Source organism: Macrotis lagotis, chromosome 4 (genome assembly GCF_037893015.1).
Source record: "Macrotis lagotis isolate mMagLag1 chromosome 4, bilby.v1.9.chrom.fasta, whole genome shotgun sequence".
Taxonomy (NCBI): domain Eukaryota; kingdom Metazoa; phylum Chordata; class Mammalia; order Peramelemorphia; family Peramelidae; genus Macrotis; species Macrotis lagotis.
Genome location: NC_133661.1, coordinates 255,910,460 through 255,931,941, shown reverse-complemented (window position 1 = coordinate 255,931,941; position 21,482 = coordinate 255,910,460). Strand labels below are relative to the sequence as shown.

General features: G+C 37.7%; 1 protein-coding gene across 3 annotated transcripts in view; it reads right to left on the bottom strand.

Annotated features, from left to right (window-relative positions):
- Nucleotides 1-21,482, bottom strand: part of SMOC1 (SPARC related modular calcium binding 1) — a 208,813-nt gene that overhangs the window by 59,851 nt on the left and 127,480 nt on the right. For 2 of the 3 annotated variants that reach the window (XM_074235833.1, XM_074235834.1), the window contains exons 4-6: nt 18,297-18,396; nt 16,344-16,391; nt 1,654-1,743 (exon numbers count right to left, since the gene is read on the bottom strand). In XM_074235833.1, the coding sequence (XP_074091934.1) occupies nt 1,654-1,743; nt 16,344-16,391; nt 18,297-18,396 (238 nt within the window). The remainder of the gene's footprint in view (nt 1-1,653; nt 1,744-16,343; nt 16,392-18,296; nt 18,397-21,482) is intronic. The other variant, XM_074235835.1, reaches the window with a different exon arrangement.

Genomic DNA, 21,482 nt, shown 5'->3' with positions numbered 1-21,482 from the left:
GATTTAAAGGGGATAAGTCAACAAAATGGGATCCAAACAAGCCACAGAGACCGCTTTAACTGGGAACTGTTCAACAAGAAATAGAAAATGAAAGAGTCAAATAAGTTTTTTTCCTTGTTGTCTTTCCAATCAGCCAAAATCTCAAGGCAGGTCTGATCCAGATTAATCTTAAAGGATTCTTCTGTCTTAAAGGCTCCAGAGAAGCAAGGTTGGTTCTAGGACCCATAGTTCTTTGGGGTCCAGGGGTCTGGAATCCATTCCTTTCCAGGGACATCCTGAACCTACTACAGGATCATCTGAATTCTCAAGTTGTCTTCTCAGACTCAATTGTTATTCACAGGGAATTTAAAAAGGTCTAGGACCCAGGGTTCTTAGGAGTTCTTAAGTTGCTGGACCAGGTAAATCTCAGTCAAACTCAGATAGCTTTGCTATCCAGTTATCCCTAAGTATCAAGTCTAAAAGATTAATTGATACTAGCTCATTCCTGTTTAAAGATGGAATATACAATTTGGACACCTGCTTTAAGAATCAGGGATCTCTCCTTTCTATTTTTATTTAATGTTTTTTTTTTAAATCTTATACTGTTATTTAACTTTACACATGTGCTTATTGTCTCATTTATTTGATTATTAGTTCCTTGAGGCAAAGGGTTATATCCCTAATTCCCCCTTGTTCCCTATGTTAATCAATCTAGGTATGTTACCTGAAAGTTGTTTAAATAAATTCAAATGTTTAATAATTATGTTTTATATTTAAGATATCCTACTAGATGCTGAAAGAGAGAGAGACAAAGGTCAATAAGGCACAATTCTAGTTCACAAGTAGCTTACAATCTAATAAGGAAGATGAAACTTGCACAATAATATAAGTAGAATATACAAAGAATAAATGAATGAGAATGGTATGAGCAACTTCCAATATAATTTGAATGTTAGTTGACTACTACATGAAGTCTGGCTCTGAGAAGATTATGGGGTGGGTGGAGAGAAATATCAGATAAGGCTTCAGAAGGCAGCATTTGAGTTGTATATATATATATATATATGTCAATAAGTTGATATAAGACTGTACACAACATTGTGCCTAGAAGGAACAACCTGGACCCCAGGGATGTGGTTGGTGGATTCTAAGAATTCTAGTGTGACTGGAGAAGGAGTACTTTAGAGAGAGGCAAGTGAGATAAGACTGAGGTATTGGGTTGGGGTTAGATTGTAAACAATCTTGAATAAAAGGGTAAAGAGGCCATACTAGCCTAAAGTCAATGAGGATTGACAAGGAAGTTATAGAGGCAGCATGAGGAAGAATGTTTACTCATAGCAGTAGGGAAGATAAATTGGAGTAGCAGGGGCTGGAGGCAGATTAGGGATTTGTTGGTAAATTACTTTCTTCAAATTAGAGCCATTTCTTCCTTAGTAGATTATAATATTAATTTTTATTTCAATAATAACCAGGAGAGAAAGACAATGAATAAGGTCTCACAGCAAGCAAGGAAAGAATAAAACTAAAACTCAAATGAATGGGTTACCTGCTTCCTAGAGTTAACTCCTTTTTAAGTTTAAAAACTAATACTTAACTCATTGCAAAAAAAAGATCAATTCTCCCACTCCCAAATCTAAAATTTTAAGTAGAATGAAAAGAAGAAACAGTTCTTACCATCTCCATCAAATACCAGTTGCGTCTCCATTGTGGGTGTTGGCTTAGATCCATCATCTGAATTGAGGGTTAAAAAGAAACGAAAAGAGACTACCATTATTGAGGTAAATTACTATCTACTCTCCAGAACTGTTGAATGGTTGGGGTTTGCACATGGCCTGGCCAAGTCCAGAATGAAAATAACATAGAGGGAAAGCATAGGTGAAGATAAAAGGGGCAGGGTGAGGAAGACATCCATCAAAACAAATTCCTGTACTTGCAGTTTCAAGGGGTATGGAAATGAGTAAGAAAAAGTCAGTGTCCATTTCTTGAGAGATTTTTACTCCCAAGCAAAGTATGACATGGGGAAGAATTCTCTTGTCAGCTTTCAATTTCCCCATTTCAGATGCTAGATAGAATATTAGTCATGGTAGACAAAATTTAGAAAGAACTAAATGTGACCTATGATATCTATTTCTTGCTCTCATAGAGGACAAAGTAATAATATCATCATCAGGATAATGGTCTCCTCCTTTAAGACTTCCCCATCCTTACTGTGAGACTTACCAACACAAAACCTGTCTTAGTGGTTTCACAGCTGTGGACAAACAAGGGGTTAAAAATAGTTCCTAAAACTTTTATAACATAATTGAAAAAATAAAAAAAAATTTAAAAAGTTCCAGATGGTTCTGCCTTCCATGATCTTTAGTCATAGCCTCCATTTTTGGTGCTCACCATTTTGAGAAAACAGAAAGGTCCATCTTGCCATCATCTAAGCCCCATATAGTATTTTTATGACATGGGGGATAGTGGAAAGTCCAGTTTTTTTGTTGTTATTCAGTTGCTTCAGTAGTATCTGACTCTTCTTGACCCCATTTGGGTCAAGATACTGGAGCGGTTTGCCATTTTTAAGCTCATTTTATAGATGAGGAAACTGGGGCAAACAGTATAAAATGACTTACCCAGGGTCACTCAGTGAGTGGCTGAGGCCACATTTGAACTCAGGACTTGCTAACTTCAGGCTCAGCACTTTAACTACTGTGCTATCTAGGCATCTTTTATATTGACTTAAAATATCCATCTCAGCATGAATTACAGCATTAAAGTACGAAACACAGAAAGATTTCATTTTGTTTGTGTCCTTACCATGGAGATGAGAACAAATATTTTTGTCATTCTTACCCTAGTCTTGGGGTAAATGTTTGTTATTCCTTTTTTCAGAAGTGGTGTCAAAGTCAAATTAGGAGCCACTAATCCATACATAAATATCCTTTTGGCTTTATGTTGACTTAGTTCTAAAATGTAATATTATTTATGTCTTATTATGGTTTAAAATTTATTTTATTAAATATTTCCCAATAACATTTTATTAATATGCAGCCTTTGGGAGAGGGGTGAGCTGCTTACTGGCTGGTATGTTTGACATCTCTCTCTATAACAGGACAGGAAACTGCTTGTTTAAAGTGTCAATAATTTCAGAAGGTGATTGGGGTTGGAGGAAAGAGATAGGAAATAATACATTGATCTCAAACATCTGTATTACTGTTTATTTCCTCTCTTCAAAAGCTTATCTCGTTAAAAAGAAAATTGCTTCACTGTAAAGTCATATTAAATACTAAATGGTTCTGTGATCTCATTGATTTGAGAGTCAGTGACAGTTATGCAGACTGTAATTTATCCAGGCCTATCAAATGAGTTAAGCACCTGGCATGTGTTAGGTGATTCATAAATGCTTTTTCCCTTCCTTCCCACTCTATCTATCCTGTGCAATTTCCAAAAAGTTCATTATTGCAAATTCACCCAACATACTAGAGACCTTCCTTGCTTTCTCCTTATCATGAGGGTACCAGGGGAACACAGGTAAAATCCTATTATGTATAATACACAGACACACACACACATAAACATGTGTATATATATTACCATCATACCATATAGAAATAATAAATAAGGAATAGAGAACAAACATTGCTTTGAATATCAGTGAAGTCTTCAAAATAAAAGTCAACAATTAGGACTCCTGGATCATTTGACTCAAATAGAGATGAAATGAGGAATTCTTGCATACAGAGAAAATTCAGGAGCTGCATAGAGGACAATTGACCTTGGCTATCCAGCGCCATATTCCAAAAGAAGAGTTAGTATGTGTGATTCATCCCCAAGAGAGTCTATGCAGCATCCCATGGCAATGATACTAATTCCTGACCTTTCTGACCCCTGAAATCAGGCAAGAGGGATGTGGAAAGTTAAAAAGAATTGGTCCCTATAGATGTGAAAGCCAGTCAGATTGAGAAGAAATTAAAACAAATAAGCTCTCACTTTTGCTCGACTCCTAGGATTCCAAGAGATACAGAGTTATCTGTAGTAAACAGAGAGAGATAAAGACTCCTCCTGGGCAGTATGTGTGTGGGGGACTGGCAGTGATATTGGAAGTTGAAGTAGAGGAGGGTCAAATGCCAGAACAATAAAAAAAGAAAAAAAGAACTCCCATTATATTTGCATGTTTTTAAGCAGGATCTTGAAACAAAGATCTTTTGACTCCTAAGCTGCCCAAGGTCTATCTGGAAGTCATTGAGGGAAAATAAACACAGCACAGAGCCACACAATGTCATTTTTATAGCATCACTTCCCCTGACTCTATTAACACCTCTTTCCATTCAATTCAACAAAACGCTGAAAGTCCTCTTGCCTGCTCCTGCATACACTTGGTTGCTTTTGCTGAATATGAAGATATAATACCTCTGTAACACTAGATCCCTCTGCCAATCAAGATTTATTGTCCTAGTTCACATTTATCCCCCTGTCTTTTGTGGCTTCTGCCTCTCATGATCTCTTTCCACCTGCAAAAAACTACACCCTACAAATACATAAGGAGCATACAGGGTATACCAAAAGTCTTAGTGCAGTTGTAAGGTTATGGCAGAAGCCAAGAAGGATAATAGGGAAGCTGCAAACTTTTGAATCCCAGAGAATAGCCTGAAGAATATGCAAAAGAATGTCAGGGAAAGATCCATTAGCCTGGATGACTGCAAGGAAAGGGGGTTATAACCCTGGACTGAATGTAATCATGAGCAGTTGGAGCTTTGTCTGGCTCACTGACCCACTTAAATAATGACCTTCCTGGACAGAACTTGCTGCCAAACTGGAAGAGAGAATTTATCTCCTCTCTCCATCTCCCTCCCTGTGACTGCTGCCCATTTACTCTGACATCTTGTATTTTTGCTGCCTGTATTTTTATAATTTTTTTTCATTCTAGCATATTGATTACTATGAGAGGCTCACATTAGCCAAAGCCTCACATAGGGGAAGTTCTACTAAAATATCCCTATACTTAAACATGCACTTTCTTTCTTTCTTCTTCTCCTTCTTCTTTCTTCTTCCTTTTCTTCTTCCTTCTTCTTCCTTTTCCTCTTCTTCCTTTTCTTCCTTCCTTCTTCCTTCTCTCTCTCTCCTCTCTCTCTCTCTCTCTCTCTCTCTCTCTCTCTCTCTCTCTCTCTCTCTCACACACACACACACACACACACACACACACACACACACACACACTTACACATACAGTCATTGAATTCCTTAAATTGTGTCCAATTCTTCAAGACAAGATACTGGGGAGTGGCTTGCTGTGTCCTTCTCCAGATCATTTTATAGATGAGGACCTAAAGCATACAGGGTTAAATGACTTTCCCAGGGTCACACAGAAAATGTTTGAGATCAGTTTTGAATTCAGTCTTACTGGGCCTGGTGCTCTATTTCTCCACCTGGCTGATAGATAGATAAATAGATAGATTAGATAGACAGAGACAGAAAGAGAAAGAAAGACAGAAAGCAGAAAGACAGACAGACAGATAGAAAGGAAAGAAGGAAGAAAAGATAAATAGAACTTAAATATATAAGTGTTATTGGAAAAATATAGTTTTTATACAAACTGCTTAGTTTAACTTAATAAAATTAAAACCTTTTTCAAATGATTTTTTTAAAAAGGAAAGTCAATCTGGAGGAATTTCATCTGGAAGCAGTTAAGAATAGCAATAGTAAAATTACCACTTTGGATAGATGCTGTCCTTTATCTTGTTTTAAATGAGGCAAAGTTTTATCCATTCATTCTCCTAACCACCTGGGAAAGAAGCAAAGGACAAACACATGCAGAACCAAGGTACAGAGAATTTGAATGATTTGTCCAAAGTTCTATAGTAGGTCAGCAGCTTTGGAAACTCAGAAATATTTTCTAGTGGTTTAGACATTTATATGTCTGGTCCTCCAAAATTCAAGGTCTAGTTCTCCCTCCTCTCAAAGCCTTGTAGTTCCCTTGCAGGTGTTTCCCGGAGGAAATCACAGGCCCCCCTAAAGGACTCTGTGGGCCAATAGACAGGGGGTTTATGTAATAGCTCAATTCCTAGCCTTGCGGGGAAGCCTGGCCCACGCACATCCAGCTGGAAGTCACTTCGACCCCCGATGATACTATTCAAAGCCTCCTCTGTTTGGCTTTTTGATTCCTGATTGACATTCAGTGGCAGGTGGAGATAAATGTCTGGCAAAGGACAATGTTGATCTGCCCTGACTATTCTAGGGAAAGACTTTTCAGAATAAAACAAAACAAAACAAAAACTAAAAAAAAAGAAAAAAGAAAGAAAAAAGATGTGCTTAAGGGACTGAATAGAGTCTAAGAGGTCCAGAGAAGCAGGGCTGGGGTTTTCAAGTCTCTGGCAAGTCAATTGAAGAGTTAATTGTTTGGGTGTACAATGAGTTTATTCTGACTACATACAAAGAGCTTTCTCTTCCAGGTCCTTCAAAAGCAAATGTGTCAAAGGGGCTGGAATAGCTTTCTATAGTAATGGAACCTCTTGAGGTCTCTAAGATCACACAGCCTTGGAAAAGGAGAGAAAAGAAAACCACTGCCCCTTCCAGATTCACAAAAAATATATCAATAAATAAATAAATGAAAGCTTCTTAGTGATCCAAAGTCCCCCCATGCTTCTTGGTCTCTTCTTAAACACCTTTCTCCTGAAGTCCATTGTGACTATCATTTTCCCCTAATAAACATATACATCAGTACATATTTATGTATACTGACAGGTTAAGAACTCCTATCCTATATGGAATAATAGTAGACTAATTCTCCCTTGGGGGAAGAAGAAAGTTTGTGCTTTTCAGAGCCACTGAGCTGAGACTTTCTGTAAGTTATGACCACAAGGTGCAGTATTGAAATGATTTTTCTAAGACTTCCCTTTTATAAGGAATAGATAGCACCTATTTGAAAAATTCTTTTGTGAATCTGATTGGAAATATACTGCAGAAGAATAGTTATTGGAAGATTAAATCTTAGTCTAATTCTCTCTCTATTATGCTGGGTTAGATTTTCTTCAGGTGATCTTTACCATGAACATTCTCCCTCCGCTAAGATCCATAAATGCCAGTATTAGTTGTTCTGATCCTTTCATTTTAAAGTATAAATGTTTTAGAGAAGGGAAGAAAGGAAAGTGGGAAGAATTAATTTCTAAGAAAGGTGTGAAAACATTTAGATCAGTCATTCACATTTTTGTATATGTATCTCCTAGGTTCACAAAAAAAGGGAGGCTGGCATAGTGCTTCCAAGTCAGACTAGGGATACAAGAAAAAGAACTGAAAGACTAAGACTGGTCCAGATAAAGGACTAAGGAAGAAAAAAACCTTTTTAGCTGTGTTTCAGGGCTAGAGTATAGTTTTAAAGGTTTGGTCCTAAGATACACCATTAGGTTCATGATCTGATCTGCTCTTCACCTCTCCCTGAAACAGTATTCCACTTTTGGATTTAGAGGTAATGTCAGGCACAATGCCATATTTTCATTGACTTTCCTGAAATCAATCTCCCTCATCTATTCCCCTGCTTTCACATTAGAAATATTGAGCTGAATATTGAACTTAGATTGGATAGTGACATGCCAGGCTATGAGGTCAGAAAGGAAAGGAAATACTGCCCAATCCAATGATGAGTTTCACATGTGAACCTGTATCCATGACATTTCTGCTAATCTCAACTTCAATCCAACTGAATACATTTGCATGTAACAGCTACTATGTGCAAAGCATTGTCATAGAAAAGCAAAAATAAAAAATTAAGTGCTTTCTACCCTCCAGGAGAACTTGATCATCAGGTCTTGTTCTTAGATATGAAAACCAAATAAACAACTGCCATCCCTCTTGCCTTCTTCATTCTTTCTAGCTATTAAAAGAAACTCCCATTTTTGTAACACAACTATTTGGAAAGCATTTTCTTTACATTACTCCTCTCTGGTATTTGTAATGTTTCCTGCATTAGAATGTGAGCTCTTTGAGGGCAAGAAGTAGTTTTGCTTTTCTTTTGTCTCTAAACTTAAAAAATGAATGGTGCATGGGGTGGCTAGGTGATGCAGTTGATAGAGCACCAGCCCTGGAGTCAGGAGGATCTGAGTTCAAATCCAGCCTCAGACATTTAATAATTATCTAGCCGTGTGACCTCGGGCAAGTCACTTAACCCCATTGCCTTGCCAAAAAAAAAATCAGTAGAACAGTGTCGAGTACAAAGTGAGTACTTGTTGACTCACTGATAGATAACATTAATTATCGTTACACTATTTTACAGAGGAGAAAACTAGTGAAGTTGACTTATCCGGAGTCAAATAGCTAAGAAGATAAGCAGGGATTTAACTCCAGATCTGATTCTGAGTCCTATACCTTCAAATATACACATTTATATTCACCCTTCTAAAGTTGAGGAAATGGTAATACAAAGAAATGTTATAGGAGTTCCAGGGAATCACTTGCCTTCTTTTCCCTCCAAAGAGACTCAAACTTGCTACATGGAGAAAACTTTTCTACCTCTTTGAGAGTATTTATTTCTCATCTACATCTCAAGATGAACCACTGGCAAAAAGATGAAAAGAACAAGGAATCAAATTTCAATTCCTATTACAACTCAGGGACTCCACAGCCTCCAAGATCCAGGAACCTTACCTTGACTCTCTATCTTGGACATTTGAGTCCTACTTCCTACTTGGAACATAGGCTCTTGGAATTGGAGAGACAATTGGGATGGATGAGAAGAAATTTTATATATGGTTTTAGATGCCTATCTTTCTTTCTTTCCTTAATTGAAATTTTAATATAAGTTTTATTTTATTTTTCCAATTACATGCTATGGTAGTTTTTCAACATTCATCCATTTGCAAATTTGTGAGTTATACATTTTTCTAACACTATCCCTTGCCCTTTCCCTCCCCATGGTGGTGAACAGTCTGGTAAAAGTTGTACATGTCCATTTGTGTTTAACATATTTACATATTTGTCATTTTGTGTAAGAGGAATCAGAACTAAGGGAAAAGAAAGAAAACCATGTGATGGGGGGAAAATGATAAGAGAAGTTTTAAAAAAGTATAGTATAATGCCTGTCTTTCTAAATTAACTTTTAGATCAGGCTTTGAAGTTGAGAAAAGGCAAAAAGAGTTGATATTTTGATAGAAATTACGAAGTAGATACAAAAATGAGAGTCAGAATCGACCTTGGTTCATATCCCACCCTCCAGTAAATCACTCTGTGGTTCTGGGCAAATCACCTAATTTTCTGGAGCCTCAGTTTCCTTTATTCATTCTAATCAAGCAAGTTCCTACTATGTACTATGCCTTATGCTACATTTTGAAATACGATGATAAAATGAAAAGCAGTTCATGCCCTCAAAAAACTGAGAAGTAAATAACATGTAAACAGATAAATTACATACATGATCATTTGACAAGGAGGAGGAAAAGCATTAACAATTGAAGGGCTCTGGAAAGGATTCCTATTGGAGATGACACATAACATAAATCTTGAATGAAGTTAGGAATTCTAAGAAGTCTTTGCCAGGTTTTCTTAACTTCAAGAAATTTTCCAAAATGTTCCCAACTATGGTTTCTATTTCTCTTCTGGGGATTAGGGTTAGGCTGTTGGAGGAAAAAGAGAATCTTCCCCTCTCAACCCTTTCATTCCTCCCTAAGTCCCCCAAAATGGGACTAAGTTCACAAGGCAGATATGAGGGATCTGATCAGAGGAATGATATCAGTCAGAATGGTCTGAATTTAACTCCAAACCAGCTGTAAACTGCATTTCCCTCTGCACACAGTATTGTGACATAATTGAAACAATACTGATGACAGCTGATATTTATTCATCTAGCTCTTTGAGATCTTACAAAGATAAAGGGTCTTCCATAATAATAATAATCAGAAGATGGTGATTTAAAGACAGTCAACTTAATATCACCCATTTGAGTTTCTGGTCTAGTTTAATAATATTAGAAGCCCTATCAAATGACAGAATGAGGGAAAAGGGTGGTGAGGGGGTTATGAACTATTAATTCCAACTCTGCCTGGTAACTAGGGGAAGCTCCTAAGCAAATTACTTTCCATTTTTGGGGTCTCAGATTTCCTATCAAATGAATATGAACTTGTCTTTCTTCAGAAAGAGATTATTAAGGGTAAAAAATCTTATCAAGAGGTAAAGCAGCAATGAAAACAAAAGAAAACAGATTTAATGTGACTGTAGATGATACTGACACCAGTGAGACATGGTATAGCTGCTCTATTTCTAACTCTCATATAGGTTCTTCTTGGTTGCTAGCATAACCATTCCTTTGTCAAATGTACCATGGTAAAATGGAGAGAGTGCTGGATGTGATGATGATGATGATGATGAAATTTTTTTGTCTTTCATTCGTAAAGATGATCATGACATCAGGAGAGAGACCATGACAAACACATGAATTGAAGTGAAGGGATGTTATCCTAAGTCACTAGCCTCACTTTTTCCTCCAGAGCCATCTGGGTCCAATAGCCAGATATGAATAAAGATGACTGGAGATGGCCCTGGATGAGAGGCAATCAGGGTTAAGTGACCTGCCCAAAGTCACACAGTTACTATCAAGTGTCTGAGACTGGATTCCAACTCACATCCTCCTGACGCTGGCTTCATTTTTTTTCCTTATCTATAAAGTGAGGGTAAAAATACCTTTGAGGTAAATGCATTGCTGCAAAGAGCAGATAAGATAAAGAATATCAAAACATTTAGGAATATAACTTTGTTATTTTTCAGTCATTTTAATCTTGTTTGACTCTTTGTGACTCCATTTGGGGTTTCTTGGCAATGATACTGAATGCTTTGCCATTTCCTTCTCCAGTACATTTTAAATATATTTCTCTTCCAGAGCCATTTGGGTCCAATGCCCAGATATGAATCAAGAGGACTAGAGATGGCCCTGGATGTGGGGCAATCAGGGTGAAATGACTTGCCCAGGAACACTCAGTTAGTAAGTGTATGAGACTAGATTTGAACTTAAGAAGATGTCTCCCTGACTTCAGATCTAGTCCTCTAACCACAGGGTGCCCACAAACATTAATGTGCCACATGTCAACTATTGTTATTATCCAATCTACCAACTACCCATCCTTTTCTCCCTGTACCCCCTGAGAAAACAGAGCCACCTCTCTTAAGCATTATTGAAATTAGAATATGAGTGAGGAGGTATCAGATCTGGCACTAGCCAATGTTATAGGTACACCAGTCAGCAAGAGGCCCTAAAAATAAAGAGGGAGAAAAGGACTTTGGAGAAAAAAGTTCTTACAGTCAGTCCTTTACCCTTGAAGCTATATTGAAAGCCTATATTTATACTTCTGTTAATTCCTGAAAACAAGATTAGAAAGGTATGAAGATACAGGAAAGTCTCTCAAAACAAAGTGATTTGCTAAAAGGTCTTCCCTCTGATATCCAGAAGTTCTTGCCTGGAAAATACAAAAGCTTCTACAAAGAATTCCAATGGAGTTTTGATCTTTTTTCCTTTAAAATTTTCTCTACCTCCAAGTCATCTTATCCAAAAGATGCAGAAAAGTAAATTAAAGAAAAGGTTCCAAGAATTGGATGGTTTGCTCACATATATTTTGGGCATGACTATTTAGTCACAGTAGGAATGAATGATTTGAGTTCCTTGGTTTTTGGAAAAGATTGTTCATTATACATTATCATCACTTTTTTTTCTTAGAGGGATATGCATAAGCCCAACCTATCATGTAACCCCTTATAGAAAGCACTAGCTCTATAGCATTGTGGTATAATTAAAATAATATTGGCAACAATATTTTAGTTAATAATTTAAGGTTAGCAACATTGCTCCCACCTTCCAAAAAAGCCCTTCCTGCCTCCATAAACTTTATTGGTATATTTTCTCCATCACGGTAGCTAGGAGGTACAGTGAATAGAGCCCTGGGCCTGGAATCAGGAAGACCCAAGTTCAAATTTGGCCCAAGACATTTATTAGCTGTGTGATCCTGGGCATTTCACTTGCCTTACTTTCCTCATCTATACAATGAAGTACAGAAGGAAATGGCAAACCACCAGTACCTTTGCCAAGAAAACCCCAAATGGGGTCACACAGATTTAGAAAAGACTAACAACATTTCCTCCAAATTACAGATGAAGAGACTGAATTCAGAAATTAGCTGTTCCATACCCATGATCACATAGTTAGTGTCAGAGCCAGGATATGAGTCTGGGTCACATGTGACTCCAGTCCAATGTGCTTTGTTTGCACACACACACACACACACACACACACACACAGAGAGAGAGAGAGAGAGAGAGAGAGAGAGAGAGAGAGAGAGAGAGAGAGAGATTGACTCACTGTGTTCTCTGAGATGCAGTTTCTTCATCTGTAAAATGAGGATATCTACCTTATAGGAGTATTTGGGTGTCAAAAGAGAAATTGCATGAGAAGTAGGGGGTCACAAACCACAAAAACTGCTTTACAAATATTAGGTGATATTGCTGAAATTAGAGTGTGTGAATTCACACACATATACACATACACACACACACACAGGTGTGCGCACACAGATCCATACACATGTTGAAGCAACAAACCCTAAGGGGAGAAAAGGCAGGCAAGGATGTGATCTTTGAAATTCAAACATATGGCACAAGACCTAATATACCTTGTGTTAATTACCACATATGTGTCCCATAAAAGAGTTTGTTAAATCCTCAGAGCACAAAGAACAGAGAAGGAAAAGCTATTCTCAGAGATTAAGTAAATAGTCTGTAGTTTTCACCTTTCTCTCTTCCCGCAGGTGTCTCTGTATAAGATAACAGTGCTGCTGCCTCCCCTTTTCTCCCCTGCCTCAGGCCTCACACCTGGGAGCCAGAGACCCCAGGGCAATCAAAGGTTCCCTTCTAGGGCCATCGCATGCCAAACTGTTGTGATCTTGTATGTGATTGTGCTTCTCTCACTCCCTTTTTCCATGGGCCTCTTCTACTTGACATTCCCCTCCTTTTCCTTTAAAAGGCTAATTCCTGGTTGGCAACAAGATTCTGACTCACAATATAACTTTTCATTCCTCCCAACTAAAGGGAAAGAATCTTTTCTATCCTGTCAATAAGTCAATGCTCACAGGAGCAAGTGGGGGAAAGGAAAGTTATATTGGATCTGGATCCAGTCTACCCCCCTGCACACACAACATAGACTTCAGACATGCCTCTTTTTTAACCCTTCTTTCTTTACCTCTCCACTCTCTAAATCCTCCACACTCTGAATGCATTTTTGAGGCTGGCTACAAAAACAATGAACTGGAGAAGGATGGAGACGTGTCCTATGATTACACTAGGCTCTGGTATAGGAAAAGCAGACCCCATGTGTGGGCACAGGCTCTAACAAGGAGTCTTTTGTCCTTTTCCCACCTGCTGCCCTCCAGAACACATTCCATTCTTAAGTGGCAGCTGAAAGAGGAACCTTGGCAGGTTGATTCAGGATATTACAAATGCCCTCTCCCCACCTTTAGGGCACCGGTTCAAATCCAGCTTTCCTGGACAGGTGTGCCTGAGGGTGGTCATTTGCACCAGGTGGCCAGGGAGGGAGGCTTCACATTCCAAGGACATCAGTTCTTATCTCAAATCTACCCAGACAGACAAGGGAATACATTACCTCCCTATGGTGGTTTTCTCATCAGAGGCCAAACAAATCCCCCAGATTCTCCACTGCTGTTGTTCTGCCAAGGACATAATCCTCTCTGGTAGCACAGGGTCTATGGAAATTAGCACTGGAGGGTACACCAGATAGGAAAGCACTAACAATTCCCCCTTTAGAAGGCATACTTTGAGAGTCACCTGCAGATTTCATTTTCTGTGGCACTTCTATTAATACAAATGAAATGTAAAGGAACCATGACTCATCTCATACATCCTTCCTAGCTTTATTAAAAGCTTAGTGAAGTCATGTCTGCCATTTATTATTTCTAGATTGAAGGTAGCCTAATCAATTTGGAAACCTACTACTGTGTGATCTCTTTATTAGTTCATTTAAAAAAATAAATACATAAATTCTAAGAACCATCTCTATTCCTTTTGTGTAGTGTAGACCATTCATGGTTTTCCATGTTTTTATTCTTGTTGGTCAATTTCATTTATAGGACATATTCTGAAGACACAATTCTAATTTTTATTAGGATTTCTAATGCTTTATGGAAATTGAAAAACTTCCCCCACAACCTTAATTTTTCCCAAAGTTCTTCATAAACTACCCAAACCACATCAACATAATAGATAAAGTTCTGTTGTATTTGTTTTAAATTATCTATTATTTCATTCTCATGTGAGTAACTAGGACAAGGCAATTAGACTTTGCCTCAGGGCGCTCAAGTTTAAGTGCTCTTATGATTCATTTTGTAACAGTTTAGAAGAATTAAGTTTCTAATTTAGTTAACAAGAATAATTTGTTTAAATAAAGAACTACTAGGGACATTTCCTGCCCCTATTGCTACACCACACTTCAAATCCTCCAACTAGCTTCCATTGTTCTACCAACACCTGAAGCAAGTCTCCAGAAAGTGGCTTCACCTCTATGCTATATAACAACCTAGATTCTATCCCTTACCTGCTCAATTGAAATGCACCAAAATGACTCACTGCAGGTCTGGTTCTCAAGTCAAGGCTTCTTTCCCTATAATCAACTATCCCTACAAGTGGCTCTGAATGGGGCGATTGATTATGGCATGGTGGCTTGAGTGCTGGGCCTTGAATCAGGAAAACTGATGTTCTTGAGTTCAAATCTGATCTCAGACATTTATTAGCTTTGTGACCCTAGGCAAAGTCACTTAACTCATTTTGTCTTAGTTTCCTCAAGTGTAAAATGAGCTAAAGAAGGAAATAGCAAACTATTCTAGTATTTTTGCCATGAAATAGCAATAACAATTCACAGGGTGATTCAGATCAGAGCAATTGATCTCCTGTTCTTTGACAAGGATTCATTTATTTCTAAAGTACCTCTCTTAGAAATCCTTCTAGGCTCTGCCCCAAAAGCATGAGATAAGGGAAAACTTGAAACCTCACTGAGATAGCCACAAGAATATCTGGTATCTTTGGTTATACCGGGGAATATAATGGGTAATATAAGAAAGAAGTTCAGAGAGACACCAAGAACAGTTGGAACCAACTCTCATATCACCTAACCACCCTGGCAATTTCCTCTTCTGTAAAAAAAAATAAATGAGAAAATTAGACAAAATGATCTCTGAGTTCTCTTGCAGTTCTAGATCTCATCTGCTACTACATTTGTCTCTCTCCTGCTTCAGTGCTGGGCATGTGTACACATGAACACATGCACACATACATACACACAGAGGAGATACTGAACATTAAATTCTTTTGACTGAAAGACTGAAACATCCTATGTTGGGTGTATTACATTGCTCTGTTTTTGCTCAATAGCGTTTATGGTGTGTTTATTATATGACTAACAATCAAGGCTCTTGTCTGGGTATTCCAGGTGCTTGCCCTCATACCCCCAGGCCTGACCAAAATTTCTGTGAATAATTATTTGCTTTAAAAAGGAGGGGCCAGGGAGAGAGAGAGGCAAGGACTCTCCAGGGCATAGCTCTAGTTTTTACCAGAAACTCTTTCCAGCTTGTCTAAAAATTGACTGTTTAGGAAGCAGGACTCACATTTTTATCATGTAAAAAATTCCTTCCACCAAAGTAGATGACAAGCTGTGAATGACTTAATGAGCCTACAGAGTTGCTGAAGTTATACCAAGGTTAGACAACCTGTCATTGATCACATAGCTGGTTAAATGTCAGAGGCAAGACTTTATCCTAGGTTTACCTAACTTTAAACACAGCACTCCTTTCATTCCCCCAGTGGTTCTCAAACTTTTTTGTCTCAGGAGCCCTTTACGTTTTTAAAAATTATTGAGGACTACCCCAAAGAACTTTTCTTCATACTATTATTCCTGTTGTTCAGTCCTTTCACTTGTGTCTGAATCTTCATGACCCCATTTGGGATTTTCTTTACAAAGATATTGGAGTGGTTTGCCATTTTCTTCTCCAGCTCATTTTATGGATGAAGAAACTGGGCCACATAGCTAGTATGTGTTTGAGAACAGATTTGAACTCATGAAGATGAGTCTTCCTGACTTGAGGCTTTACACTCCATTCACTGTGCCACACAACTGCTCTTTTTGACCATGTGGGTTATATCTATATAATATTTACTTTATTAAAATTGAAACATTTTAGTATATTATTGAAATAGTTTTGACCTAATAGACCTCTTGAATGTGTCTCAAGTATACCCAAGGGTTCCCAGACTACCATTTTGAGAACCATTTCCCTAACCATATTACCATTAAACATGATACCTCTCAGTAGAGATAAACACTGAATAAATCACAAAACTTCACTCACCTTTCCTTCCTGAGTTACCATGGCCTGAGGGTTTATCTGTGACTGAACCTTTGTTGGGAAAAAAAATAAACACAGGATATATTCTGGGTTGACTTCTTTTAAAATCTTTGCACAATACAAGGTAGGTAAACATGTTCTTTATACACATCTAGGATAATCACAGATAATTTTACTACACAGTCACATGTGAGAGTTTTGCTTTGCATCAATGTTTTCAATATACAAGTGCTGTTGAAGTACTCCAAGGTGCTCTCATTTACCTAATTCAAAGAATCACTTCCATAGTACTATTCCTATTTAGTGTCACTCTCTCCCTTAATTACCCCTACTGTGTGCCAAATAGCATCCCAGTCTGAATGAGGTTATTCCTTCAGCAAAACTAACTGAAAAGAAAACACCTATCTTATCCCAGCTGCAATAACTGACATCTTATTGGTTAGAGCAGGAAAACAGTGATTTTCCAATTACATTAACTGGAAAATAGTTGGTCCAATCATACTGAATGGGCAAAAAAATGGTCCAAGGCATGGAAACAATTTTCCACTGAGTGGCCTTGTCCTTTAGGGAATGGATGTCAAGCATACTTGACTAAACATGCTGCTGTACATATCTAGGTGTCTCACATAAACCTGTTCTATCATTGAGGCATCTGTAAGCTCTAAGGAAATCATACCCATAAAAGGACAGACTGATAGGGAGAAAGGAAGATACTATTGTTAACTCATCTTCAAAATGCTGTTCAAGGAAAGATATTTCCTTAGATTAGGGATGAGGAATGTCTGGCTCGCAGGTCATAGAAAGTCCCCTCCAAATTATTTGGTCTGGTGCTACTAAGGCAAGTGTAGGTGGGTCTCAAAATTCAATAAGCTGAGGAACTTTTTAGGGGTAAATTAATTAAATGATCAAATCAAATAGGCTAATTTTTATGTTTAAATTTTGGTAGAAAAAAGCTTCCTCACCTCCACCTTAGATAAACTACTAATTGTTATTTTAAAAAGGCAGTATAATGATATGGAACTATGAATTCTATAATATTGCTCTCTTCCATATACTATATTTAAAGGAGAATTCACATAGTTTAGGTATGTTTTGGTTTTTTTTTAAAAAAAACTGTCCAGATAATTTGTAATCTAAAGGCAAAAAGGCTCTATTTTTTCCTTCTCTCTAAGTAGAAGTTTCCAACTTCTATTAAAGAGCACAAAAGCAAACTTTCCTATTTGCCTTATTATGCTATGCTATTGCTAATGCTCATATCACTTTCTACTCATTTTCCCCTTCCACTTTTATCTATAGGGGTTATGAAGTAGGTAAACCATTCGAAGAGTTGAGAGAAAAAAATTACTTCAATAGTAGTATTGGAATTCATTAAACCCCGTTAAAAAAAAATCCATCCAGGACAACATTAAATTGTTTTTGTTCATTTGCCCTGGGCATGATAGAAGAAATATTAAGAAAATGGGTGTCAAAAAACCATTATATTAATCTCAAGAGGCCTCTAATCTTTAATTTTAGTAGAATTGAAACTTACTGACTTTGTCATTTCCTCTGTATTCCATCCCAACTATCTAAAACTAGCCCAATCAGAATTTTGTTCACAAAATTGGAAACAATAATAGAAATAGGTACTTCTTTCATGCATTAACCAAAGGGTATTATGTTTGATAATCCCATATATTCATCTACACTGAATAATGTGGCATTTACAAGATAAGAAACAAGGGACTAGACTAGAACCAGAGACCATAGATTCTGGTCATCTATTCATTCTACATAGGCTGAAGAATGATCTCTTTAAGTCGAATCTTCCTCTCTTAGGACCAGTAAAGAGCACACAATCCCCACCAACATTTTCAAACATTTCAATTCTCATCATCCCCATTCAGTTTTCAACAGACCTAGTGGGGTTTCTCTTTCCAACCCTCTGATTCCTCCCATACCTCCACCCTATAGTACCTGAACATACAGGAGTTTTGTTCTGCACAGAAGATCCACTGATGGGCTTTCCATCAGTAGTGACACACCAGCAGTATCCAGTATATGTATGACACTGTACCTGTTTAAGGAAATGAGCAAAGGTCATTAGGGGTGGGTCAAGCTGACTTGTGAAGGTAAATGGTATATCTGATACTTGCTACTAATTCCCTCCATTCCTACACCTGACTTCAAACTGCATTCACATGATGAGGTCAGTTATTCAAAACCATTTATTTAAAAGCCTATTATGGGGCAGCTAGGTGGTGCACCAGCCCTGGATTCAGGAGGATTTGAGTTTAGATCTGGTCTCAGACACTTAATAATTGCCTAGCTGTGTGATCTTGGGCAAATCACTCTTAACCCCATTGCCTTAAATTAAAAAAAAGTCTATAACAGTATGCCACATTGCATCCTTGGAATGAGGGGATTCTTAAAAAATAGTAGAAATATCTACTTTCCAGGATAATTTACCTAAAATAATGCTTAAGGCAACTGCATGGAATATTAATATCATACCAAATGAGGAATTTAATGTTGCAGGAATACAGGGAAATGGGAGTTACTGTTAGATCAAGTTAATTAGCAAGAATGTTTGAGAAGGACTTGGAATATTGTGGATGGTAACAAATGGTCTTTGCTTTTGGGGAGATGGCATTCATGGATCACCCTCCTGAGGTAAAAATAAGCTAAATAAATAAATAAACAAACAAACAAACAAACAAATAAATAAATATAAATCATAGGATTAGAGGCATAGAGCTGGAAGGGACCTCAGAAGAAATCAATTCCAACCCCTTCATTTTTACAGATACACAAATTGAAGTCCAAGAGGAAGATAAAGCAATTTACCTAAATCATATAGGTGGTAAGCTTCAGAGATTGGATTCAAACCCTGTTCTTTTGAATCAAAAGCCATTTTTTCTTCAGTACCTATCTTTATATTCCAGCTTCATCTAGTTTATTTGTAATCTTATTTATTAAGTTAAATAGCTTGCCAAAGATCACAGAGACAATAATCACCAGATCATGTCAAGGATTCCTCCATAATAGACACAAGCCAGAAGGCATTCTATGAAATTAGCAAGATGACCATGCATAATAAAGTGATAGAAGATTATGGGACTACTGGAACATGTGGATCATATTAGAGAACTGATAACAATAATAACTGACATTTATATGGCACTTTAAACTTTAAAGCAAAACACTTTTCAAATATCTCATTTTATCTTCACAATAAACCTGGGAGGTAGAAACTATTATTTTCCCTATTTTAAAGATGAAGAAACCAAGGCAGACCCAGGTTAAGGGAATTGCCCATAGGTCACATTGCTATTAAGTTTAGAAAGATTTCAACTCAGATCATCTCAAGTCCAGATTGCTATCGTCTGTGTCACCCATATCCAACTCTTGTAAAGGCTTTGATTACCTCAGTGAACTTTATTTTTCCCTAGTATTCTACGTGAGAAAGAACATCATTTTACCCCTTAATAACCCTGTTCAGGATGATGAGAGGAAATTTCTACAAGTCAAGAAGATGGCATTTCTCTGCAGAAATGAATGCATTCCCCTGCTACCCCCTCTTCATTGCCCCTCCCATTGATGCAGCTAAATGATCATCTATTCTCAGAGCTGTTTCAATGGTACCTTGAGCCAACAGTGATACAGATCCTTACACTGAACAAAAGCTTCAGATGGGAGTTCAATATGCCCAGATGAATCACAGTCCCTTGTATACTGGACATTGATTGACTAGTTCTGTTCACTCTCAGCTGGGTAAAGAAACACCTCTTAGATCAAGAGTGGCAAACACCCAAAGTTCTCTAAATCCCTAGGTGTCTCCAGTCGTACTTCTTGGGTGGGAAGTACAGCTGAAAACTTGGAGGGCATCCCTCTAAATTTTTTCAGCACCATGGGAATAAACTCACCCAGATATCATCCTTCTCTAATAACAAAGATGTTAATGAGATCTGGCTGTTAAATTTCCCTTCCTCTGCCACTAATTATCTTTATAAAAAGATGTCTGGAAGACCATTGCCAACCATTCCAACTCCATCTGAAGCTCTTGGACTCCTATTGCTCCATGAGGCAGTCTTCTACCAAGGAGGCAGTGCCAACCAAGCCTAGCACCTTGGGGGTAGTTCGAGTTTCTTATCCAAAGAGATTTAATGTTGAATTTGGAGAATAGATGTGAAAAAATGGGATATAAGAATAAATGTCAAGCTATGTCTGAAGGTTCATCTCAGATTCTTACTACTTATGGAAGAATTTGCCTCCACCCATACACACAGTGAATAGCCAAAGTAAATATTGGTGTTGAGGGACAAAATGGGGCATCTAAATTAGTGCTCAACAATGTAAATATCAGACTTTTGTTTTTATTGAGTTATGGTTCAGGGAACATGATCTGACATATGGTCTACCGAACTCTGTAGAGTGAAAAGCTTACATATTCATGTTAGAGTGCTGGATTTGTAGTCAGCAAAGCTTAGATTTGAATTTCATCTTACTAGCTGTATGAACATAGTCAAGTCAGTTAAAATTCAATTTTTCCCATACATACAAAGACAGGGTGAATGATACCTGCAGTAGTTATCTCACAATTATGTGTACAATACAGTTTCTTAACTTTTAATAGGAGTTATGTAAACTAGTCAATTAGACTAGATACCCTTGAAAATCTCTTTAAAGAGTTTCTGACTCTCTCTATAAGTCTATTGTATAAAACATAGGCAGATATATGCCAGGATCTCCTCCCAAGAATGGGAGGAGTCTGGAAGCTTCCAGGCTCAAACTCAACATGATCCTTGGATGCTGCTGCTAAAGACAGCACCTATTCCTTAGACTGGATGACTACAGCACAGCTTAAAGCTAAGGAGAGACTAATTCCCAGTCCAATGAAATAGAAATAAGAAGGGGAGAGAAGGAAGAAGGGAGGGAGGAAGAAAGGAGGGATGGAGGGCAATAGGAGGAGGAGGAGGAGGAGGAGGAGGAGGAAGAGGAGGAGGAGGAGAGAGAGAGAGAGAGAGAGTTTGTGAGCAAGCAAACATAAATTCACACTTTCTTATAGCATTAGTACAGTCACTCCATAGCAGAATGCCTTAGACAAAAAATAAAACTGAAGTGTTCCTGAATCAGACCAAGTTCAAAGTGAATTTCTTTTTC